Consider the following 26,497-nt stretch of genomic DNA (forward strand, 5'->3'; position numbering starts at 1 on the left):
ATTTACAATAACGGCCTAGGAACAGTGGGTTAACTGCCTTGTTCAGGGGCAGAACGACAGATTTTTACCATGTCAGCTCTGGGATTTGATCTAGCAACCTTTTGATTATTGGCCCAATGCTCTAACCACTAGGCATACCTTGTTGATCTTGTGAACTTCACACGTGAATGCAGAGCCTCTCAGTCAGGAAATGTGTGCAAGTACTTAAACTTTGCAAACATAGTGTTGTCAGACACAGGTCAGTCAGTGAATGAAACATGGCAAAAACTTGCTCAGGTGATAGTGGAGAAGAAATCAGACCTGCTTGATAGAAACAGTCTTAACTGTATTTTTGGACGAAGGTAGTACTGGTGTTGTCAATATGGAAAATGGTTATTGTTCATGTAACACCAGTAGCTTTGGGCAAAAGTGTGTCTGTCAAAATGTTTATCACATGATAACAGAGGAGCAAACTGAGCATGAGGTAGCTACATCAATCGAAGCTGAACCACCAAGCACTTATTTTTCAGCAACATGCCCACCACTGCTACACACACTGACCACTGCTACAGATACTGACACACAGACCATGCTTGCTGAGCTTCACCAGTGGAGCACCTCTTCTCAGTACATGGAGACAGAGTTGTGCAACTCTGTAGAGAGAGCCTACATAATTGCCTTTGGTAAATTTCCCTCTTGCGCATCAGCCCGCAGAATCACACCTCCACATCCATACAGATGGAGAATACATGGACAAAACACAGCAGGGTAGTCAGAGAAGAAAGGCAGTTAAGAATGTTAACACTGACACAGTGTTTGTTGTAAGATCGAATCTCCGAGCTGACAAGGTAAAAATCTGTTGTTCTGCCCCTGATCAAGGTAGTTAACCCACTGTTCCTAGGCCATCATTGAAATAAGAATTTGTTTTGCCGAGTTAAATAAAGGTCAAACAAATAAAAAAATGTGTGAGGACTGTAAATCAAATGTCTATGCGTTTATTAATGTACATTATTGTTACTGGTGTAGAGAGTAGGCAGGAGGCAGTCGCAAGTTTAGAACTACCTGTATACAAGACCCCTGGGAGCCTGAAAGAGGGGGTCAAATACTTATTTCCCTCATTAAAATGCTAATCAATTTATACCAATTTTGACATGCATTTTTATGGATTATTTTGTTGTTATTCTGTCTCTCACTGTTCAAATAAACCTATCATTAAAATTATAGGCTGATCATTTCTTTATCAGTGGGCAAACGTACAAAATCAGCAGGGGCCAAGGTGAGTCCAAAAATGTATTGTATGCTACTGCATAAATGCATACATGCAATATGCAAGGGAGATATGTATACTGTAGCTGAGAAAGTAATACTAAGTGTATGTTGTGTAGCAAGCTGTTCGTAGCCCATGTGCCTCACCCTAATAATTTAGTCTATTTTCACCAACGTTGTATTGTAAACACATCGTTCGTCGCTGGTGTGTGCTTATTTGCCTATTACCTGTTTTAGAGAAATGTAATCATCGCATATTGTAAGAGCTTTCATTGTCTGTTTGTATGTAAGAACGGCCCGTGTTCTAACTTCTGTCGCGGTACATTTCAAAAGTTCTGAACAAATTGTCATACTGATTACGTGGGGGCAGGTAGCCTTATGGTTGGAGCGTTGGGCCAGTAACCGAAAGGTTGCTCGATCGAATGCCCGGGCTGTTTTGCCCCTTAAGCCCCCTAAGTACCCAGTGTTCCCCGGGAGCCGAAGGCGTGGATCAGCCTCCCGCATCTCTCTTATTCAGATTTTAGTTGAATGCATTCAGTTGTACAACTGGCTAGGTATCCCCCTTTCGTCCATCGTCTCTCGCTCATTAATGACTGAAACTCAATTACCGATGGCCTCTTATCCGCTTGTCGTCCCCTTATGCCATAGTTTGTACATCTCAATTGTAAGTAGGAACCACATTTGTTTAAGCAAGTCAGCCATATTAGCTATTTTTTTGAATGCATTAAAATGAGGCAGAATTAACAGTAGCAGTGGTAAGGTGTTGGGAACGCTGTTGGAACAGCTTTATGTAGGCACCGTCTGTCACCGTTATAGTGCAATTAATGTATTGTTTAGTGTTGTGGCTTTGCTGGCATGCATCCCATTTGTTTGTTTGCCCCGACAAGATTTACATACTAAAATCGTCACTGCATATATCTCAATGTATTTTTGAGGTAAATCTATTTCGCACCACCAGTGGGATTCCCTTTCACGCTCAACAGGCTGGTGAAGCGAGCCAATCAGAAGAGGCTTTTACCAGCGCTGTGAACTGACCAATCAGCGAAGCGAAGTAGCAGCATATTTTAGTTTCAACTAATTTATGCCCGATGTCCACAAATTGAATATATCCGTCCTTGGTTCACATGTGTCTCGCAAGGCTGCAGAATCGATAATGTCATTTTCGCTGTGTCTGGGTTCGACCAAAGCGTCGATTTCTACCGGGATCTCCATGCTAAAAATGTTGCATGGAGACACATTGCCAATATGATTGGATTACCTGGTTAGTTGAATGTGAAATAATTAGCTGGAAGGTGGAAGATAGGTGCTGGCAATTAGCTAAACGATCTAGCAAAGTGGTTAGCTTTGTAGTTAGCTGGTTTGGCTGTTTTATGAACGTCTGTGTGTAACAAGGCACGAGTTGAAAATACGGAATTCTTGCGGTATACAGAACGCACCGCAGCATCACCAACCCAGCGTTGCGGACTGCTTCATTAACAATACGACTTCAGCCGGAACACATAGTTTGTGCAACTTCTGGACATGAGGCTTTATGCGATTCTGCAAATGTAACGAAACAGAGGAGGACCTACCTAAATGTGTCCAATATAAACGTTCCAAAACGTTTTCCGTTTGGAGTTAAACGGTTGCTACAGACGAAACGATTTGCAACAGAATCGGCGTAATGAATACACCCGAGGTCTCATTCGACACTTCCGATTTTGAACGAAAGGGGTGGCGGCAAATAATAACAACAAAGCGGGGTATGCAACGGGCAGACTCCCTGTTGAAACATATTTCTGACAGCCATTGCTAGATAAGTCTAGCAAGACAACCAGAAACACTTAGTTAAAAAATAAAGCTAGTTAGCCAGTCTAACTTACACAAATGCCATTATGGCATCGAAGTCCGACCAACTTCTCATCGTGGTGTCCATTCTTGAAGGTAACGTTTGGTCAAAGTCAATCCGTCTTGTATTTTATTTATTTATCTAAACATTAGTACTACAATATTTACTAAGCGTATGTATTGTAGCTTAACGTCAGCCAAAAGATACTGGTAGCTAGCTAGCTAATTTTCTCACTTTTGTTTCTTCAACGTTAGCTAGTTAGCTATCTTGTAACTTTAGTTAGCGAGCACATTACGGTAATGTTTAGTTAACGCCAGCTAGTTAACTGTTAAATCTAGCTAGCTACATTTTGCTAGCTGATAAGCTTCTTATTGAAGTGGTTGGTTAGATGGCTAGCCATGGTGTACATTTAGCTAAGCACATTCTTGTATGCCACATAGAAGCTACAAGCATGTCTGTTTGAAATATTTTTTGCTCGACCCAGGTCGTCAATTCCCAAAGAGCCAGCGCCACAACCTTATAGTACATGCAAAGTTTGATGGAGAGCAGTTGGCTACAGACCCTGTTGATCACAAGGAGCAGCCTCAGTTTTGCACAGAGTTGGCCTGGGAACTTGATCGCAGGACCTTGCACCAGCACAGGTTATTCATAACTACATACCTTCTATCTAGATACTATTGATGCCCAGTTACTTAATTTTACTTTCATGATGGTTCATTTCCCTGCAGTTATACACTTTGATTGCTGATGCACAAGGCTACTACTAGTACACATGCATGCAACTGAAGATTGTAATGTCAATGTTTTGTACCCCCAGACTCCAGCGCACACCCATCAAACTACAGTGTTATGCTGTTGATACAACCACATCTGTGAAAGATTGTGTTGGATATATTATTCTTGATTTAAGATCTGTGCAAGAAATCAAACAGGTGAGCTCCTCCGGTGTTCTCTGAATATTGCTATTCTGCAATTCAAGATGTTAGCTATCAATGTGATACCGGCTTTTTGCTAATTACGATTCATACATTGAAGATAAGTTCAAATTTGATCTGTCACATGCTTAGTCAACAACGGGTGTAGACTAACAGTGAAATGCCTACTTATGGGTCCTTTTCCAACTATGCAGAGTTGAATAAATAGAAATAGTGACTAAATACACAGACAATAACGAGTAAATGTAACATGGCTGTACACAGGGAGTACCAGTACCGAGTCGATGTGTAGGGGTTAAAGGTAATTGAGGTAGCTATAGGTATGGGGTAAGTGAGTAGGCAACAGGATCAATAATAGACAGGAGCAGTGTATGTGGTGCGTGTATGGCGTTAGTATGCATATGTGTTGGGATGTGAGTCTGTGGGTAGAGTCCAATGTGTGTTCCTAGTCGGTGCAAAAGACGGTAAGTCCAGGTAGCCATTTGATTAGCTATTTAGCAGTCTTGTTTAGTAGTCTTATGGCTTGAGGCTATAAGCTTTTCAGGGTCCTGTTGGTTCCAGACTTTGTGCACTGGTACAGCTTGTTGTGCGGTAGCTTGGGTGACTGGAGTCTTGGACACTTCTTTTTTTGGGGCCTTCATCTGACACCACCTGGTGTAGAGGTCCTGGATGACAGGGAGCTCGGCCTTAGTGATATACTTGGCTGTGCTCCGTACCCTCTATTGTAGAAGTCGACCGATTCATCGGAATGGCTGATTTCAAGTTTTCATAACAATCGGTAATCAGCATTTTTGGACACGGATTGTGGCCGGTTACATTGCACTCCACGAGGAGACTGCATGGCAGGCTGACTACCTGTTATCCGAGTGCAGCAAGGAGCTAAGGTGCTAGCTAGCATTAAACTTATCTTATAAAAAACAATTAACATAATCACGAGTTTACTACACATGGTTGATATTACTAGTTTATCTAGATTGTCATATAATCTATGCGGTGCCTGTTAATTGATCATTTATCAATTTATAATTTCCGCATCTGCGGAAAAAGCACTGTCGTTGCACCATTGTGTACCTAACCATAAACATCAATGCCTTTCTTAAAATCAATACACAAGTATATATTTTTTAAACCTGCATATTTAGTTAATATTGCCTGTTAACATTCATTTATTTTAACTCGGGAAATTGTCACTTCTCTTGCATTCTGTGCAAGCAGAGTCAGGGTAAATGCAGCAGTTTGGGCCGCCTGGCTCGTTGTGAACTGTGTGAAGACCAATTCTTCCTAACAAAGACCGTAATTAATTTGCCAGAATTGTACATAATTATGACATTGAAGGTTGTGCAATGTAACAGCAATATTTAGACTTAGGGATGCCACCCGTTAGATGAAATACGGAACGGTTCCGTATTTCCCTGAAAGAATAAACGTTTTGATTTTGAAATGATAGTTTCCGGTTTTGACCATATTAATGACCCAAGGCTCGTATTTCTGTGTGTTATTATATTATAATTAAGTCTATGATTTGATCGAGCAGTCTGACTGAGCGGTGGTAGGCAGCAGCAGGCTCGGAAAGCATTCATTCAAACAGCAATTTCCTGCATTTGCCAGCAGCTCTTTGCTGTGCTTCAAGCATTGCGCTGTTTATGACTTCAAGCCTATCAACTCGCGAGATTAGGCTGGCAATACTAAAGTACTATTAGAACATCCAATAGTCAAAGGTATATGAAATACAATTGGTATAGAGAGAAATAGTCCTATAACTACAACACGGGACTGGGAGACCAGCCACTGAGGAGTGGTTTCTGTTTGGCCACTCTACCATGGAGGCCTGATTTAATGGAGTGGTGCAGATATGGTTGTCCTTCTGGAAGGTTCTCCCATCTCCACAGAGGTACTCTGGAGCTCTGTCAGAGTGACCATTGGGTTCTTGGTTACCTCCCTGACCAAGGTCCTTCTCCCTGGATTGCTCAGAGCAAACTCTTTCCATTTAAGGATGATGGTCACTTTGTTCTTGGGGACCTTTAATTCTGCCAAAACATTTTTGGTACCCTTCCCCAGATCTGTGCCTCGACACAATCCTTTCTCTGAGCTCTATGGACAATTCCTTCGACCTTATTGCCTGTTTTTTTTCTCTGACCTGCACTGCCAACTGTGGGACCCTTTTATATAGAGCTGTGTGTGCCTTTCCAAATCAAGTCCAATTAATTGATTACACCACAGGTGGACTTCAATCAAGTTGTAGGAACTTCTCAAGGATGATCAATGGAAACAGGATGCACCTGTGCTCAATTTCGTGTCTCATAGCAAATAGTCTGAATACTTGTGTAAAGATTATTTTTTTAAATTACATTTTCAAAATTGTTTTAACCTGTTTTTGCTTTGCCATAGTGGGGTATTGTGTTTAGATTGCTGAGAAATGTTTTGTTTAATACATTACAGCCTTATTATAAAATGTGGGAAAAGTTGAGGGGTCTGAATACTTTCCTGACTGCACTGTGTGTGTGTGAGATGTACAGTACGAGTTTATTTTGTTTGTTGGTACTATTTTCTACAATGTAGAATAATAGTGAAGACATCAAAAATATGAAATAACATACATTGTGTAGTAACCCAAAAAGTGTTAAACATCAATGTTTTATATTATTTGCTTTGAGGACAGCTTTGCACACTCTTGGCATTTTCTCAACCAACTTCATGAGGTAGTCACCTGGAATGCATTTCAATTAACAGGTGTGCCTTGTTAAAAGTTAATTTGTGGAATTTCTTTTCTCAATGCGTTGGAGTCAATCAGTTGTGACAAGGTAGGAGTGGTATACAGAAGATTGTCATTTCCCAAATAGGGCTAAGTCCATATTATGGCAAGAACTGCTAAAATAAGCAAAGAGAAATAACAGTCCATCATTAATTTAAGACATGAAGCTCAGTCAATCCAGAAAATGTCAAGAATTTTAAATGTTTCTTCAAGTGCAGTCACAAAAACCATCAAGCGCTATTATGAAACTGGCTCTAATGAGGACTCCCACAGGAAAGGAAGACCCACAGTTCATTAGATATAACTGCACCTCAAATTGCAGCCCAAGTAAATGCTTGACAGAGTTCAAGTAACAGACACATGTCAACATCAACTGTTCAGAGGGGACTGCGTGAGTCAGGCCTTCATGGTTGAATTGCTGCAGAGAAACCACTACTAAAGGACACTAATAAGAAGAGACTTGCTTGGGTCAAGAAACGCAATGGACATTAGACTGGTTGAAATCTGTCCTTTGGCCTGGAGTCCAAATTTGAGATTTTTGGTTCCAACCGCTATGTCTTTGTGAGACGCAAAGTAGGTGAACAGATTATTTCCGTTTGTGTGGTTCCCACCTTGAAGCATGGACATGTGGTTGTCCTTTGCTGGTGACACTGATTTATTTAGAGTTCAAGGCACACTTAACCAGCATGACCCATGACAATGACCCAAAACACCTCCAGGCTGTGTAAGGGCTTTTTGACCAAGAAGGAGAGTGATGGAATGCTGCATCAGATGACCTGGCCTCCACCATCACCAATATGAGATGGTTTGGGATGAGTTGTACCGCGGAGTGAAGGAAAAGCAGCCAAAAATTGCTCAGCATATGTGGGAACTCCTTCAAGACTGTTGGAAAAGTATTCCAGGTGAAGCTGGTTGAGAGAATGTCAAGAGTGCAAAGCTGTCATCAAGGCAAAGGATGGCTACTTTGAATAATCTAAAATATATTTTGATTTAACATATGGAATCGCGTAGTAACCGAAAGCGTTATTTCATAGTTTTGATATTCACTATTCTACAATGTATCCAAACTTTTGACTGGTACTGTGTGTCTATCTCTTTGTTTGTTTTTGTTTTTTGTGCCAGCACAATTTCACCCAGTCAAAATCCTGTACATACAAATGTATTTGAAGAAGTGATTCTGATGAGACTTGTTTCCATTGTGTCCCCAGGCTCCTAAATGGTATCCCTTACTAAGCAGCAAGTACACTAAGTTGAAGCCAGCCATTCTGCTCACCATTGCACTGGAGAATGACACCAAACAAACAGAGTTGTCACTAGAACGATTCAAGGCCAAAAAAGCACCACCAAGACAAGGTGAGGAGTGTCTTCATAGGATGTGTCCCAAATGACACCCTTTCCCTACATGGTGCACTCTGGTCAAAGGATTCTCATCAAATGAAGAGCACTATATAGGGAATTGGGTGCCATTTGGGATGCACAAATTTGAGATGGTGCCTTGCAAAAGTATTCGCCCCACCTTGGCATTTTTCCTATTTTGTTGCCTTATAACCTGGGATTAAAATGTATTTTATCATTTGATTTAAACAACATGCCTACCACTTTGAAGATGTAAAATATTTGTTGTGAAACAAACCAGAAATAAGACAAAAAAACAGAACTTGCATAACTATACACCCCCCCCCCCCCCCCCAAAGTCAATAGTTGGTAGAACCACCTTTTGCAGAAATTACAGCTGCAAATCTCTTATGTCCCTTTTACGAGGGTATGTCTCTATAAGCTTGGCACATCTAGCCACTGGGATTTTTGCTCATTCTTCAAGGCAAATCTGTTCCAGTTCCTTGAAGTAGGATGGGTTCTGCTGGTGTACAACAATCTTTAAGTCCTACCACAGATTCTCAATTGGATTGAAGTCTGGGCTTTGACTAGGCCATTCCAAGACATTTAAATGTTTCTCCTTAAACCACTCAAGTGTTGCTTTAGCAGTATGCTTAGGGTCAATGTCCTACTGGAAGGTGAACCTCTGTCCTAGTCTCATATCTGTGGAAGACTGAAACAGGTTTCCATCAAGAATTTCCCTGTATCTCCACCTTGTCCCTGACCTGTTTGGAGAGCTCCTTGGTCTTCATGTTGCCGCTTACTGGTGTTGCAGAATGTGGCCTTTCAGAACAGGTGTGTGTGTATATACCTACTGAGATAATTTATTTAACTAATTGTGACTTCTGAAGGTAATTGGTTGCACCAGATCTTATTTAGGAGCTTCATAGCAAAGAGGGTGAATACATATGCACGCACCACTTTTTTGAATGTTTTATTTTTTGGAACATGTTTTTTCCATTTCACACAAAATAGTCCAAATTGGTGAGGTATGTTCATTACATTAAGTAAAAATCTATTTAAAGCTATAAAAATCTATTTAGATTGTGATTCAACAAGAAAAATGCCTAAGGGGATGAATACTTTTGCAAGACACTGTAGATAAGTTATAATATATTACTTGAACACATTTGGGAGATTAGGCTATATTTGGTGTTTTAACAACTGTCACCTGTTTTTGTAGGTTCTCCTGTGTTGAGTAACCTTTTGCCAGAGAAACTAGAGGCTGTTCTGAAAGAGGATGAAGGATATCACCAGATTGGACATCAAGATTATTGCACTGACTTGTTTGTTTTGTCTGTTACTGTGGCCTTTGCTACCAAGCTTGAACAGGTAAAGTGCTTCTTCACAAGCATTATGTAAACATATATGTAGTAGTTACTTTTCAATAGCTAGGTTTCCATCCAGTTGGCAACAGATTTTCATGTAGATATTCTATAATCCGCATAAAAACAGTATGCACTTTTTCCCACCAGAGATGTTTCCATCAAATTTACTTGTTGCTGTGCGTGATGGTGTAGTGTACATAAAAATACATTTTGTGGTTAAATTCCCATGTATCAAATAAAAAATACATGTTAAATAGGTTTCCGTCACATTTTCAACTACTGATGGTTTCTCACAAAAAAATTTGCTTTATAGACCCTGTGCCTGCTCTGGTATTGGCATGTGCGCTCTAGCCACCAGTGGTATCTGCGTGCTGTTGGCTATAGCACATGTATAGCCTACACAATAATGATGATGCTATTATTATATGATATTATTATTGACAAAGAGCAAGATAATTTCTTTGGTCTAACAGCAGCCAAGCAACGATGATCGTGTCACCAGAATAGTGTGTTTGTGTGAAATGTTCATGAAAAGTCTTCTTGCTTTCCCAAAGACCTTTTTCAATTAAACGTTAACTTCAAAGTTGCCTATGCTTCCCTGGCACAATTTTATGATTTATTTTTATCAATCCGGTGGGTATTTGTTTAGCAAATTCCACTATAATGTGTGCTATAAGCACTGCTAAACAGCAGCCTCTTGCTAGGTGTGAATTAAAGGGTAACTACACCCAAATATCAGCATTTCTCAGATTTCTTCCAGACCTCAAGCGGTCTACTGATGTGGTTTAAGTATTGTGCACTTGGATCATAATTTTTGGTTTTCTATAAAAAAAATATGTAAAAAAATTGAAAGTGGGATTTTGAGAGCGAAAACCTGAAACAAATGGTTAAATGGAAGCCAACATTATCTTGAAAAATAAGGTTATGTGCTTTTTTTCTGTTTTACCCTCTTGAGCTGACAGCCTTGGGGCGATATTTGCATACATTGTCAATGCCTCGATAAAGTATGAAGAGGGCCATGAAGACTAGACTAGGCTCTCGAGTGGTGCAGCGGTCCTAAGGCACTGCATCAGTGCTAGAAGCATAACTACATACCCTGCTTTGATCCCGGGCTGTATCACAACCGGCCGTGATCGGTAGTCCCATAGGGCGGCGCACAATTGGCCCAGCGTCATCCGGGTTAGGGGAGGGTCTGGCTTTGGTAGGCCGTCATTGTAAAATAACTGACTCGCCTAGTTAAATAAAAATAGGCTACCACCTTCTGCTACTCTATATACTTGTGGAAAACACTGAGGATTCAAAGATGACCGCAATGTACACTAATGCTGAAAATATTAACATTAACATTAGTCAAACTTGACCCCAGAATTTGTATATAAACTCAAAACGATAAGTAATGTCTTTACGAAGGATTGCCTGCTGCATTCAAACATAACCAACCTACAGCACTAGTCTAAACTTGACTTGCGTCATCTGTTATCACTTGGATAAACATGGTAAATGCTTTCACTGATTGTATATAAAGGAAGATAGTTCCTAAATGATTGTGCTTGCTTTGTTATCCAACTGATCTTGTCCTTTGTCATCCTGTGAACACCGTTCATTGCTGCTCGCAGCTAGATTTAAATATGTATTCTGTAGTTCATGCCGATATTGCAGGTGTGCATTGACAGTGATTTGTTTGCTTGTGTGTTTCAGTTGATTCCCAGTACGATGAAGCTGGTCGGTGAAGGGTCTGAGTTTTTCTTCTATTATACCCTGCTGGGTAACGACATCACCAGTGAACCTTTCCAAAACCTGATTAGCCCCAGCTTTGAGCCAGAGAGGGCCTCGGTCCGAATCCGCAGCAGTGATCCGGTTCTATTGGCCTTTCTCAGCCTGCAGCCCAGTCTTCAGGTGCTGTGCTGTCTGTCATGCTCTCACGTGCTAACGTGACGCAAGTAGTTGCTTTGCTGGAGAGTCAACAAAGTCTGGTGTCATTATCATTTGATTTTTAATCAGAAATAACATGATTCCAATAAAATGGTGACAGAAATATTGCAAAAAAGTTTCCTTCTTGGCGTCAATGGAATCCGTTACACTAGTGTTTCATAATCGTCTCTGTATGTTTTGTCACAGGTCCACCTCTGCTGTGGGAACCACTCCCTTGGCAGCACAGAGGTCTCCCTAGCTGGCCTGGCTAAGAGCAGTGTGGACCTGGAGAAGCAGGTGGCCACAGTGGAGGGGGCCTTCATTCTCCAGCCTCCTAACCGAGCCAAGCAAAGCTTGCCTCCTGTCCCCATGGATCTGCAGCCCACTGTGGGGGTGTCCGTCACACTCAGGAGAGAGGCTCTCACTTCTCCGGTAAAGAAAGGCCTACCTGACACATTGAGCTAATCACGGTTACTAACCTACTGATCTGATGGAATAGAATGTTTAATACCCTACTGCTGTAGGGCTCAATTACTTGGTTACTGTCTCTGATGTTGGTTGTCTCGATTTTTGCATCATTGCAAATGACAGGAGGAACTTTGACAGAGGTGGTTTCTCTCTGTCTCTCTCTGTGTGTTGGTAGGTGGGAGCTAATGCAGAGGGAGATGGTCCTCTGATTCCACTGAAGACCGGGACTGTGGAGCACGTCCTCCCTTCATCTCCCCCTGCTGAAAAGTGGCCCCGAACTCCCTCACCTGGCATAAAGTCCCCCATTAAGTCTCCCACGTCCCTAGCTGAGTCCCCTCCCAACCCCCTCACAGAAAGCGAGGCTAACAGCCTGCAGGTAGAAGCTGCCTTGCAGGCTCAACCTCTCCCAACTGGTAGGTGTTTGTTTGAGTGGGCTCATTCACATTCATTTGGACATTTTAGACCATTCCATTGGTTCTAAAGTTAAATCTCTGGGAGACGCAACACAAATGCGCCCCATCTCAAGGGAACAACACAGTAGGCACACCCACCACACTTCCTCTAAAGGCTTTTCGCACAGCATTTTTCTTAGCCCTCAGTTAAGCCCAAGAATTAGTCCATTTGAAAAGCCTCTGAACAAGAAAGCCAGGATGAAAAGCACTAACATGTTTGTGGTTGTTTCTGTCTGACTCGGGCCTCCAGGTTCGGTCCTTGCCCCGTGCCAGGTGGAGAACGAGCCTGAAGGAGGCCTGTCCTCGGTCAGCGTCTCTGCACCAAAGATAGCCATCCCCTCCTCGGCACATCACTACTGTTTCTCCATGGACCTGCGCAGTGTCCGCAACCTAAACCTGGGCTTCCCCGTCAGCTGCACACTCCGGTAGAGTGATCATCACAGTTTTTGCTCTGTACTGAAAATGCTGTATCCTGAAAACTTGACTGCTGAAATGCACAATTTTCTAGGATTGTATTAACAGTGGACTAAAAGTAGTATTCCTTTAACAAGCCTTTGGTTTAGTCCAGTTATTCCCCCCTTCTTGGCACATTTGAGGTCTCGTTTTATCTCTTTATTTTTCTTGAAGTGTCCACTTTGATTCAGCTAGAAAATGTACATTCCATTCCTCCAATCATTCTTTCATACCACAAAATGTAAGCCACGTTACCATGTGGGTTATTCCAGCAATTCGTTACCTTTTGGTCAAAGAAACGTTTGCTTTCACAAAATGTTTACATTCTGGGCTCTATTTTAAGAAAGCCCTACAGCAACGGTAAATCTTAGTGCTGGTGGTAGCGTTATAGGTTCAGGGGTGCATCAAATATTTTAGCTATTTTCACAACTGGAATTATGGGCACAGTAGCTGGCGGTGGTGTGAATAAGCTGGGTTTTGATGAATTAACAAGTTGTGGGTATGTCGAGGCTTGGCCCCTCACTAGCCAATCCGAACGTGCTCAATGGCGTAATACAGTTCTTTCAGAAAGTATTCACACCCCTTGACTTTTTCCACATTTTGTTATGTTGCAGCCTGAATTTAAAATGTATATATTTTTTGTCACTGGTCTACATTGAATGTCCCATAATGCCAAAAGTGGAATTATTTTTAGAAATTCATATACAGTGGGGCAAAAATGTATTTAGTCAGCCACCAATTGTGCAAGTTCTCCCACTTAAAAAGATGAGAGGCCTGTAATTTTCATCATAGGTACACTTCAACTATGACAGACAAAATGAGAGAAAGAAAATCCAGAAAATCACATTGTAGGATTTGTTATGAATTTATTTGCAAATTATGGTGGAAAAATAAGTATTTGGTCAATAACAAAAGTTCTCAATACTTTGTTATATACCCTTTGTTGGCAATGACAGAGGTCAAACGTTTTCTGTAAGTCTTCACAAGGTTTTCACACACTTGCTGGTATTTTGGTCCATTCCTCCATGCAGATCTCCTGGAGCAGTGATGTTTTGGGGCTGTTGCTGGGCAACACGGACTTTCAACTCCCTCCAAAGATTTTTCTATGGGGTTGAGATCTGGAGACTGGCTAGGCCACTCCAGGACCTTGAAATGCTTCTTACGAAGCCACTCCTTCGTTGCCCGGGCGGTGTGTTTGGGATCATTGTCATGCTGAAAGACCCAGCCACGTTTCATCTTCAATGCCCTTGCTGATGGGAGGCGGTTTTCACTCAAAATCTCACGATACATGGCCCCATTCATTCTTTCCTTTACACAGATCAGTCGTCCTGGTCCCTTTGCAGAAAAACAGCCCCAAAGCATGATGTTTCCACCCCCATGCTTCACAGTAGGTTTGGTGTTCTTTGGATGAAACTCAGCATTCTTTGTCCTCCAAACACGACGAGTTGAGTTTTTACCAAAAAGTTATATTTTGGTTTCATCTGACCATATGACATTCTCCCAATCTTCTTCTGGATCATCCAAATGCTCTCTAGCAATCTTCAGACGCGACTGGACATGTACTGGCTTAAGCAGGGGGACACGTCTGGCACTGCAGGATTTGAGTCCCTGGCTGCGTAGTGTGTTACTGATGGTAGGCTTTGTTACTTTGGTCCCAGCTCTCTGCAGGTCATTCACTAGGTCCCCTCGTGTGGTTCTGGGATTTTTGCTCACAGTTCTTGTGACCATTTTGACCCCACGGGGTGAGATCTTCCGTGGAGCCCCAGATCGAGGGAGATTATCAGTGGTCTTGTATGTCTTCCATTTCCTAATAATTGCTCCCACAGTTGATTTCTTCAAACCAAGCTGCTTACCTATTGCAGATTCAGTCTTCCCAGCCTGGTGCAGGTCTACAATTTTGTTTCTGGTGTCCCTTGACAGCTCTTTGGTCTTGGCCATAGTGGAGTTTGGAGTGTGACTGTTTGAGGTTATGGACAGGTGTCTTTTTATAATGATGACAAGTTCAAACAGGTGCCATTAATACAGGTAACGAGTGGAGGACAGAGGAGTCTCTTAAAGAAGAAGTTACAGGTCTGTGAGTGCCAGAAATCTTGCTTGTTTGTAGGTGACCAAATACTTATTTTGCACCATTTGCAAATAAATTCATAAAAAATCCTACAATGTGATTTTCTGGATTTGTTTTTCTCATTTTGTCTGTCATAGTTGAAGTGTACCTACGATGAAAATGACAGGCCTCATCTTTTTAAGTGGGAGATCTTGCACAATTGGTGGCTGACTAAATACTTTTTTTGCCCCACTCTGTGTGTGTGTATATATATATATACACACACACACACACACACACACACACACACACACACACACACACACACACACACACACACACACACATAAATATATATATATATACACACACACAAATAAATATATATATTTATTTGTGTGTGTGTATATATATTTTTTTTTTTACAAATGAAAAGCTCTGTCTTCAGTCAATTATTCAACCCCTTTGTTATGGCAAGCCTAAATATGTTCAGGCTTAAGGTGCATGGATGGACTCTTTGTACAATAGTAGTGTTTAACATGATTTTTGAATGACTACCTCATCTCCGTACCCCACACATACAATTATATGTAAGGTCCCTCAGTCAAGCAGTGAATTTCAAACACAGATTCAACCACAAAGACCAGGGAGGTTTGCCAATGCCTCAAAGAAGGGCACCTATTGATTAAAAAAAAGACATTAAATATCCCTTTGAGCATGGTGAAGTTATTAATTACACTTTGGATGGTGTATCACTACAAAGATACAGGCGTCCTTTCTAACTTAGTTGCCGGAGAGGAAGGAAACCGCTCGGGGATTTCACTATGATGCCAATGGTGACATTAGAACATTTAGAGTTGAATGGCTGAGTTAGGGTTATAGGACATTGTAGTTACTTCACAATACTTATCTAATTGACAGAGTGAAAAGAAGGAAGCCTGTACAGAATAAAATATTCCAAAACAAACACTAAGCCACTAAAGTAATGCTGCAAAAATGGTGGCAAAGCAATTAACTTTTTGTCCTGAATAGAAAGTGTTATGTTTGGGGCAAATCCAATACAAGCATAGTGGTGACTGCTTCATGTTTATTCGTATGCTTGTAATCATTAAGGACTGGGGACTTCTTCAGGATAAAAAAACAAACATAATGGAGTTAAGCACAGGCAAAATCCTAGAAGAAAACCTGGTTCAGTTTGCTTTCCACTGGCACTGGGAGATTAGCAGGACAATAAGCCTAAGAACCAATGCCAAAACAACCCTGGAGTTGCTTACCAAGAAGACAGTGAATGTTAGTTTTGACTTAAATCTACGTGAAAATATATGGCCAGACCTGAAAATGTTTGTCCTAGCAATGATCAACCACCAATTTGACAGCTTTAAGAATTTTGAAAACATTAATGGGCAAATGTTGCACAATCCAGGTGTGGAAAGCTCTTAGAAATGTACCCAGAAAGACTCACAGCTGTAATTGCTGCAAAAGTGTGAATACTTCTGTAAATGAGATATTTCTGTATTTAATTTTTAATAAATTGGCAAACATTTCGAAAAACATGTTTTCACTTTGTCATTATGGGATATTGTGTGTAGATGGACCCCTCCCTCACCTATTTAATCAATTTTGAATTCAGGCTGTAACACCACAAAATGTGGAATAAGTCAAGGGGTATGAATACTTTCTGAAGGCACTGTATAGCCAAGATGCATGATTGATGAATGGCAAAGATTGACTTTATTCAGATAGTTCGTCACCTTTTTATATACTAGTTGTCAAGCAAAGCACAACAAATAGCTTATGCACCATGACTCTGCGTGGCTAAGTGGATTTCGACTCGATTTCGAAAACGATTTCAACCAACCACAGCACATACAAATTGTCCTGGGAGGCGGGACAGACGGCAGACTGCATTCCCCTGTCATCATTTGCTTTGTGACTGACATGCGAATGCCTATCTTATCAATAGATCACTAGAAGATGCACATCATTCATTCTAGCGGGAGAGGGCTCGACGTATTGGTGAATTCAAACTTTTTTAAATGAAAAGTAGCCTGGTTATTTTGAAGTGGGGAAAAATAGCAGGCAGAAAATTTGTCTGTAACCGGCTGATTTAGCCGACAGCTGGCGCTAATGGAAAACACTGCCATATTAAAAATCTGATCTATTGAATTCTCCATGTGGTCTATTTTAAAGGGAACTTCATTTAAAGCTGCAGTATTCAACTTTTTGGGCAACCCTGCCCAAAATAACGTAGACAGTTATAGATCTGTCATTCTCTCTGAAAGCAAGTCTAAGAAGTGGTAGATCTGTTCTATGTGTGCTCTTTCTGTGCTTCCCATTCTTAAGTTTAGTTTTTCCTTTTACTTTCGGTTTTGTACACCAGCTGAAAACACAATATTTTCGGTTATTGATAAGATTTTTCCACAGCAGTTTAAATCGTAAAATTATTCTCTACACTTGCTTGCTTTGTCATATAAACTGAAATTAGGCATGCTATTAGAATTTTAGCAACCAGGAAATGGCGGCGTGATTTCTGCAAATTGCACCTTTTTTTAAAATATAACAGGCTTTTAAAATCTATATTGTTACACAATTTCTACTTCAAATATCAAAGGGCACTTTTTTTCGTGGAAAGACCCAAGTATTTTCTCTCGTTTCAGGTATGCATACCAGTTTTTCGGGAGTGCCGCCCCCATCATGACCAACCCCCCAGTGGAGGTGAAGAGGAACATGGAGGTGTTCCTTCCCCAGTCGTACTGTGCCTTTGATTTTGCCGCTCTACCTCACCAAGTCCAGGACACCTTCCTCAGGTGTCTTTTCACATTCTAGAGGAATACGTGAAGCATGCACTTTTAGGGGCTTGTTGTGCCTACTTGTTTCATTGTGCCAAAGGGGTGTTTTTGACCTAGCACTAACAAATCCAGAATCGAATTAGTTGGTTAGTTGAATCAAGTGTGTTAGTGTTAGGGCAAAATCTAAAATGTGCACTCCTTAGGGTCCCCAGGACCAGGGGCCTAATTTATCAAAAACAGTGGGGCAAAAACACACTCAACCTTGCGTTTCCACAAAGGTTGGTATTTATACATTTTGAACTTGAGGAAAGTGTGTGTATCTCCATGTACAGCTCAGGCCTGTTAGTAGTGGTTGATCAATTGTATTGCAAGCAAATATGATTATTTTGGGGGTAATGTATGTGTTTGATGCCTTTGAATTATAATGATGTTTTTTTATTTATTTTTATTTTACCTTTATTTAACCAGGTAGGCAAGTTGAGAACAAGTTCTCATTTACAATTGCGACCTGGCCAAGATAAAGCAAAGCAGTTCGACAGATACAACGACACAGAGTTACACATGGAGTAAAACAGACATACAGTCAATAATACAGTATAAACAAGTCTATATACAATGTGAGCAAATGAGGTGGGAAGGGAGGTAAAGGCAAAAAGGCCATGGTGGCAAAGTAACATATAGGCATGTTTTTTCTGGAAGGAGAGTTTACAGTCTAACCAGACACCTAAGTATTTGTAGTTGTCCACGTATTCTAAGTCAGAGCCGTCCAGAGTAGTGATGTTGGACAGGCGGGTAGATGCAGGTAGCGATCGGTTGAAGAGCATGCATTTAGTTTTACTTGTATTTAAGAGCAATTGGAGGCCACGGAAGGAGAGTTGTATGGCATTGAAGCTTGCCTGGAGGGTTGTTAACACAGTGTCCAAAGAAGGGCCGGAAGTATACAGAATGGTGTCGTCTGCGTAGAGGTGGATCAGAGACTCACCAGCAGCAAGAGCGACCTCATTGATGTATACAGAGAAGAGAGTCGGTCCAAGAATTGAACCCTGTGGCACCCCCATAGAGACTGCCAGAGGTCCGGACAGCAGACCCTCCGATTTGACACACTGAACTCTATCAGAGAAGTAGTTGGTGAACCAGGCGAGGCAATCATTTGAGAAACCAAGGCTGTCGAGTCTGCCGATGAGGATGTGGTGATTGACAGAGTCGAAAGCCTTGGCCAGATCAATGAATACGGCTGCACAGTAATGTTTCTTATCGATGGCGGTTAAGATATCGTTTAGGACCTTGAGCGTGGCTGAGGTGCACCCATGACCAGCTCTGAAACCAGATTGCATAGCAGAGAAGGTATGGTGAGATTCGAAATGGTCGGTAATCTGTTTGTTGACTTGGCTTTCGAAGACCTTAGAAAGGCACGGTAGGATAGATATAGGTCTGTAGCAGTTTGGGTCTAGAGTGTCACCCCCTTTGAAGAGGGGGATGACCGCAGCTGCTTTCCAATCTTTGGGAATCTCAGACGACACGAGAGGTTGAACAGGCTAGTAATAGGGGTGGCAACAATTTCTGCAGATAATTTTAGAAAGAAAGGGTCCAGATTGTCTAGCCCGGCTGATTTGTAGGGGTCCAGATTTTGCAGCTCTTTCAGAACATCAGCTGAATGGATTTGGGAGAAGGAGAAATGGGGAAGGCTTGGGCGAGTTGCTGTTGGGGGTGCAGTGCAGTTGTCCGGGGTAGGAGTAGCCAGGTGGAAAGCATGGCCAGCCGTAGAAAAATGCTTATTGAAATTCTCAATTATGGTGGATTTATCAGTGGTGACAGTGTTTCCTATCTTCAGTGCAGTGGGCAGCTGGGAGGAGGTGTTCTTATTCTCCATGGACTTTACAGTGTCCCAGAACTTTTTTGAGTTAGTGTTGCAGGAGGCAAATTTCTGCTTGAAAAAGCTAGCCTTGGCTTTTCTAACTGCCTGTGTATAATGGTTTCTAGCTTCCCTGAACAGCTGCATATCACGGGGGCTGTTCGATGCTAATGCAGAACGCCATAGGATGTTTTTGTGTTGGTTAAGGGCAGTCAGGTCTGGGGAGAACCAAGGGCTATATCTGTTCCTGGTTCTAAATTTCTTGAATGGGGCATGTTTATTTAAGATGGTTAGGAAGGCATTTAAAAAAAATATCCAGGCATCCTCTACTGACGGGATGAGATCAATATCCTTCCAGGATACCCCGGCCAGGTCGATTAGAAAGGCCTGCTCGCAGAAGTGTTTCAGGGAGCGTTTTACAGTGATGAGTGGAGGTCGTTTGACCGCTGACCCATTACGGATGCAGGCAATGAGGCAGTGATCGCTGAGATCTTGGTTGAAGACAGCAGAGGTGTATTTAGAGGGCAAGTTGGTTAGGATGATATCTATGAGGGTGCCCGTGTTTAAGGCTTTGGGGAGGTACCTGGTAGGTTCATTGATAATTTGTGTGAGATTGAGGGCATCAAGTTTAGATTTTAGGATGGCTGGGGTGTTAAGCATGTTCCAGTTTAGGTCGCCTAGCAGCACGAACTCTGAAGATAGATGGGGGGCAATCAGTTCACATATGGTGTCCAGAGCACAGCTGGGGGCAGAGGGTGGTCTATAGCAGGCGGCAACGGTGAGAGACTTGTTTTTAGAGAGGTGGATTTTTAAAAGTAGAAGTTCAAATTGTTTGGGTACAGACCTGGATAGTAGGACAGAACTCTGCAGGCTATCTTTGCAGTAGATTGCAACACTGCCCCCTTTGGCAGTTCTATCTTGTCTGAAAATGTTGTAGTTTGGAATTAAAATTTCAGAATTTTTGGTGGTCTTCCTAAGCCAGGATTCAGACACAGCTAGAACATCTGGGTTGGCAGAGTGTGCTAAAGCAGTGAATAGAACAAACTTAGGGAGGAGGCTTCTAATGTTAACATGCATGAAACCAAGGCTATTACGGTTACAGAAGTCGTCAAAAGAGAGCGCCTGGGGAATAGGAGTGGAGCTAGGCACTGCAGGGCCTGGATTCACCTCTACATCGCCAGAGGAACATAGGAGGAGTAGAATAAGGGTACGGCTAAAAGCTATGAGAATTGGTCGTCTAGAACGTCTGGAACATAGAGTAAAAGGAGGTTTCTGGGGGCGATAAAATAGCATCAAGGTATAATGTACAGACAAAGGTATGGTAGGATGTGAATGTTAACGGATGCATTTGCCGTTGGTAAGGAGATTGCATAGCAGCATGTTGTCTAATATGTTTCTTTTACTTGTATTATCTAGGCCTAAATCATAATCATATTGCAGGGCTGGTTTATTCCCGCTACACAACAAATATTAGGCTATCATTTAGCCATTGCTCATTCAATAGCCAAGCATGCTACCATTTAGCCATCGCTAAATAAATCATTAAACTGCATCAGTAAAATAACAATGGCGAGGCTATATACAGGGGTTACCGGTACAGAGTCAATGTGTGGGGGCACCGGTTACTCAAGGTATTTGAGGTAATATGTACATGTAGGTAGAATTATTGAAGTGACTATCCATAGATAATAACAGAGTAGCGGCAGCGTAAAAGAGGGGTCTGGGTAGCCCTTTTGATTAGCTGGAGTCTTATGGCTTTGGGGTAGAAGCCTAGAGCTAGACTTGACACTCCGGTACCGATTGCCGTGCGGTATCAGTGAGAACAGTCTATGACTAGGGTGGTTGGGGTATTTGACCATTTTTAGGGCCTTCCTCTGACCCCACCTGGTATAGAGGTCCTGGATGGCAGGAAGCTTGGCCCCAGTAATGTACTGGGCCGTACACACCCTCTGCAGTTCCTTGAGGCCGAGCAGTTGCCATACCAGGCAGTGATGCAACCAGATGCTCTCGATGGTGCAGCTGTAGAACCTTTTGAGGATCTGAGGGCCCATGCCAAATCTTTTCAGTCTCCTGAGGGGAAATAGGTTTTGTCGTGCCTTCACGACTGTCTTAGTATGTTTAGACCATGGTAGTTCCACTGCAGCCCCGTCGATGAGAATGGTGGCATGCCCGGTCCTCCTTTTTCTGTAGTCCTCAATCATCTCCTTTATCACGTTGAGGGAGAGGTTGTTGTCCTGGCACCACACGGCCAGGTCTCTGACCTCCCTATAGGCTGTCTCATCGTTGGTGTCATCGGCAAACTTGATGATGGTGTTGGATTTGTGCGTGGCCATGCATTCATGAGTGAACAGGAAGTACAGGAGGGGACTGAGCACGCACCCCTGAGGGTCCCCCGTGTTGAGGATCAGCGTGGTGGATATGTCGTTACCTACCCTTACCACTTAGGGGCAGACCATCAGGAAGTCCAGGATCCAGTTGCAGAGGGAGGTGTTTAGTCTCAGGGTCCTTAGGTTAGTGATGAGCTTTGAGGGCACAATGGTGTTGAACTCTGAGCTGTAGTCAATGAATAGCATTCTCACATTGGTGTTCCTTTTGTCCAAGTGGGAAAGGGTCGTGTGGAGTGCAATAGAGATTGCATCATTTGTGGATCTGTTGGGGCGGTATGCAAATTGGAGTGAGTCTATGGTCTCTGGGATAATGGTGTTGAGAACCATGACCAGCCTTTCAAACCACTTCATGGCTACAGATGTGAGTGCTACATGTCAGTAGTAATTTAGGGAGTTTACCTTAGTGTTCTTGGGTATCTGAGAGTATGGTGGTCTGCTTGAAACATTGGTATTACAGACTCAGTCAAGGACAGTTTGAAAATTTTGCTCGGTGTACACGTCCTAGTAATCCGTCTGGCCTTGTGAATGTTGACCTGTTTAAAGGTCTTACATCGGCTATGGAGAGCGTGAGCACTCAGTCATCCGGAAAAGCTGATGGACTCATGCATGCTTCAATGTTACTTGCCTTGAAACAAGCATAGAAGTAATTTAGCCGTCTGTTAGACTCGTGTCACTGGGCAGCTCGCAAGCCCTGCCACATCTGACGAGCGACCATTTTTCCATCTCGCTCATTCAATATCCAAGCGTGCTCGAAAGTAAATAGACTGGTAACCTAAAAACTGGCACACCTAATGCGAGCGGTTCCATATGTGACAGAGATGAAAATCTCAAATGTAGAGGTAATCTAATAGCAACAATAATTGCCTCCAATTATTTTTGGATTTTGGCTAGGCTACTTTGAAGAAAGTTAAGACATTCCTCATTATGATAAATAAGATACTTTTCTTCATAAAGTCTGTGAACACCTGCTTGTCAAACATCTGATTCCAAAATCATGGGCATTAATATGGAGTTGGTACTCCCTTTGCTATAACAGCCTCCACTCATCTGGGAAGGCTTTTCACTACATGTTGGAATATTGCTGTAGGAACTTGCTTCCATTCAGCCACGAGCATTTGTGAGGTCAGGCACTGATGTTGGGCGATTTGGCCTGGCTCGCAGTCGGCGTTCCAATTCATCCCAAAAGTATTAGATGGGGGTTGAGGTCAGGGCTTTGTGCAGGCCAGTCAAGTTCTACCACACTGATCTCGACAAACCATTTTTGCATGGACCTCACTTAGTGCTGAAACAGAAAAGGGCCTTCCCTAAACTTTTGCCACACAGGTGGAAGGACAGAATCCTGTAGGAAGCACAGAATCATTTAGAATGTCAATGTATGCGGTTGCGTTAATATTTCTCTTCACTGGAACTAAGAGGCCTAGCCTGAACCATGGAAAAACCCCAGACCGTTATGTCCGGTGTCCCGTTCTGTGAGCTTGTGTGGCGTGCCACTTCTCGGCTGAGCAGTTGTTGCTCCTACATGTCCTACACCTGGCAGCAACGGGTGTGGCAGAAATAGCAGAATTCACCATTTTGAAGGGGTGTTCACTTACTTTTGTATGATTAATTGATGAATTGTTAACCGTTAACATCCCTAGTTCGAATAGACAATCACTTGTTTTAAACAGTCACTGCGAAATGTTTAAACGTTCCGATCAAATTTGCCATTTCGAAACTGTCATGGCCAAAGTTCCAACATTTCCAAATCATACAGCATTTTTGCTACCACAGAAGGTGAATAGAGGGTGTATTCCAGGTGGGGTTGTGGGGTTGCTTGTTCACAAGCACACGTGTCCATTATGGCTCTAATTTATAATTGAAAACATGCCTATATGTTGCCTGCGACAGATTAATGAATCCCAATCATTTGCTGCGCAAGCAAATCCTAGAATCTCCACCTGCACCAGAATTTTAAATTAAATTTAGTATGCACGGTTGATAAATGAGGCCCCAGGATTGGGAAACACTGGCTAGTTGATGGTTGTCTACTTGTTTCATTTTGGTTGTGTACAGATAAGACAACTCAAGGTTTCTTTTGATTTACAGTGCCTTCGGAAAGTACTCAGACCCCTTAACTTTTTCTGCAGTTTGTTACATTACAGCCTTATTCTAAAATTGATTAAATAAAATAAGCAGCAATCTACACACAATAACCCATAATGACAAAGCGAAAACAGTTTTTTTGACATTTTTGCAAATTTATTTGAAAAAAAGACGGATATCTTTATCTAAATAAGTATTCAGACCCTTTGCTATGAGACTCGAACTTGAGCTCAGGTGCATTCTGTTTCTATTGATCCTTGAGAGGTTTCTACAAACCTGGAGGTCCACCTGTGGTAAATTCAATTGATTGGACATGATTTGGAAAGGCACACACTTCTTTTTATATAAGGTCCCACAGTTGACAGTTCATGTCAGAGCAAAAACCAAGCCATTAGGTTGGAGGAATTGTCCGTAGCGCTCCGAGACAGGATTGTGTTGAAGCACAGATCTGGGGAAGGGCTACAAAACATTTCTGCAGCATTGAAGGTCTCCAAGAACACAGTGGCCTCCATCATTCTTAAATGGAAATAGTTTGGAACCACATGTCTCTCCCTAGAGCTGGCCGCCCGGCCAAACTGAGCAATCGGGGGAGAAGGGCCTTCAGGGAGGTGACCAAGAACCCGATGGGCACTCTGACAGAGCTCTAGAGTTCCTCTGGAGATTTGAGAACCTCCCAGAAGGACAACCATCTCTGCAGCACTCTACCAATTAGGCCTTTTATGGTAGAGTGCCCAGACAGTTCTCTAGGAGTTTGCCGAAAGGCACCTAAAGACTCTCAGACCATGAGCAACAATATTCTCTGGTGTGATGACCTGAATGCCAAGTGTCACGTCTGGAGGAAACTTGGCACCCTTCAGTGGCAGGGATTGGGCGTCTAGTCCGGATCCAGGCAAAGATGAATAGAGGAAAGTACAGAGAGATCCTTGATGAAAACCTGTTTCAGAGCGCTCAGGACCTCCGACTGGGGCTAAGTTTAACCTTCCAGCAGGAAAACGACCCTAAGCACACAGCCAAGACAACTCAGGAGTGGCTTCTGGACTAGTCTCTGAATGTCCTTGAGTGGCCTTGCCTGAGCCCGGACTTGAACCTGATCAAACATCACTGGAGAGACCTGAAAATAGTTGTGCAGCAACACTCCCCAACCAACCTGACAGAGCAGGAGAGGATCTGCAGTGAAGAATGGGATGAACTCCCCAAATACAGGTGTGCTAAGGTTGTAGGTTTATATCCAAGAAGACTTGATGCTGTAATCGCCTCCAAAGGTGCATCAACAAAGTACTGACTAAAGGGTCTGAATACTGTAAATGTGATTTATTTTTTTGAAAGTTTATTAAATTAGCACACAAATTTAACCGGTTTTGGTTTGTCATTATGGTTATTGTTTGTAGGTTGGGGGGGTGTGATATTTAAAGGCTGTAACGAGATAAAGAAGCTAATTCCATGCAATTATACACATTTTGCCATGAGTTTTAAAGCTAGTTTCCTATCCAGTTTATGTGACAAAACAGATAGAATAATGTATAATAATTTTTTCTGCGGTGCTACACATTTTGCCATGGCTCATGCTGTGCTCTTATGCTATCCGAGTGACTCAAACATAACAAAATCAAATGGGTGCCTCATCAGTCTCGGCGCAAGGATAACAAGGATAACGTAAAGGCTGTAACGTAACAAAATGTGGAAAAAGTCAAGGGGTCTGAATATTTTCCCAAGCCACTGTAAATACCCATTAATGTACACCTTTTTAAGAGGGATTTATCTATACAAAATCACATATGACTGAATAATCAGGCCACCATTCTGGTGTGTTCAGACGATCAGACTATGTATGGCCACAAGGAGAAGGGGTGAATTTGCCCCTAATTGCTGATCTTTGGTCAGTTTTCTCCACTAATGGTTGTTAGGATTGTGGGAGGTGAAGCTGATTCTAGATCTGTACCAAAGGGAAACTTCACCCAGGGGGCCCACCAGAGATTCTAGTCCCACTGTGCTTGGGCGGCAGGTAGCCTGGCGGGTAAGGGTTGTTGGGCCAATAAACGAAAGGTTGCTGGATCAAATCCCCAAGCTGCCCCTGAGAAAGGCAGTTAACCCACTGTTCCCCGGACTCCGATGACGTGGATGTCGATTTAAGGCAGCCCTCTGCACACCTTTGATTCAGAGGGGTTGGGTTAAATGCGGACGACAGATTTCAGTTGAATGCATTCAGATGTACAACTGACTAGGTATCCCCCTTTCCCCTGTTAATGGATTTTTCTCCTTGGTGTAGGGTGCCCCTAGTGGTGGAGGTGTGGAACAAAAATACCAGCTCCAGAGACATTCTCCTGGGCACGGCCAGCATACAGCTGTCCCACCTCCTGACTGCAGAGAAGAGCCGCTTCCTGGGCCCCATGGGCCAGCAGCACTGGAGGCAGACCTTCTCCGAGAGGATCCCAGTCATAAAGGCCCAAGGGATTTCAGCGGCAGGGACTGGGCATGCTACATATAGACTCTTGGAAGATATTATCATCAGTAGTAGTCATGTGTGGCTGCAGTTCTATGTATGCTTGTTAGATGGCACCCTTGACTGCCTCTTGACTGCTTGGTTGAGCTAGTGTTAG

General features: G+C 42.5%; 1 protein-coding gene across 1 annotated transcript in view; it reads left to right on the forward strand.

The window, feature by feature from the left end:
* Window positions 1-2,363: 2,363 nt before the first annotated feature.
* cep120 (centrosomal protein 120) overlaps window positions 2,364-26,497 on the forward strand; it is a 59,829-nt gene continuing 35,695 nt past the window's right edge. The window contains exons 1-11 of the mRNA XM_020476514.2: window positions 2,364-3,168; window positions 3,558-3,714; window positions 3,891-4,005; window positions 7,969-8,113; window positions 9,318-9,466; window positions 11,161-11,358; window positions 11,581-11,805; window positions 12,017-12,254; window positions 12,544-12,718; window positions 17,448-17,597; window positions 26,167-26,370. Coding sequence (XP_020332103.1) covers window positions 3,120-3,168; window positions 3,558-3,714; window positions 3,891-4,005; window positions 7,969-8,113; window positions 9,318-9,466; window positions 11,161-11,358; window positions 11,581-11,805; window positions 12,017-12,254; window positions 12,544-12,718; window positions 17,448-17,597; window positions 26,167-26,370 — 1,805 coding nt within the window. The 5' untranslated portion in view covers window positions 2,364-3,119. The remainder of the gene's footprint in view (window positions 3,169-3,557; window positions 3,715-3,890; window positions 4,006-7,968; window positions 8,114-9,317; window positions 9,467-11,160; window positions 11,359-11,580; window positions 11,806-12,016; window positions 12,255-12,543; window positions 12,719-17,447; window positions 17,598-26,166; window positions 26,371-26,497) is intronic.

Source organism: Oncorhynchus kisutch, linkage group LG3, assembly GCF_002021735.2.
Source record: "Oncorhynchus kisutch isolate 150728-3 linkage group LG3, Okis_V2, whole genome shotgun sequence".
Lineage (NCBI taxonomy): Eukaryota > Metazoa > Chordata > Actinopteri > Salmoniformes > Salmonidae > Oncorhynchus > Oncorhynchus kisutch.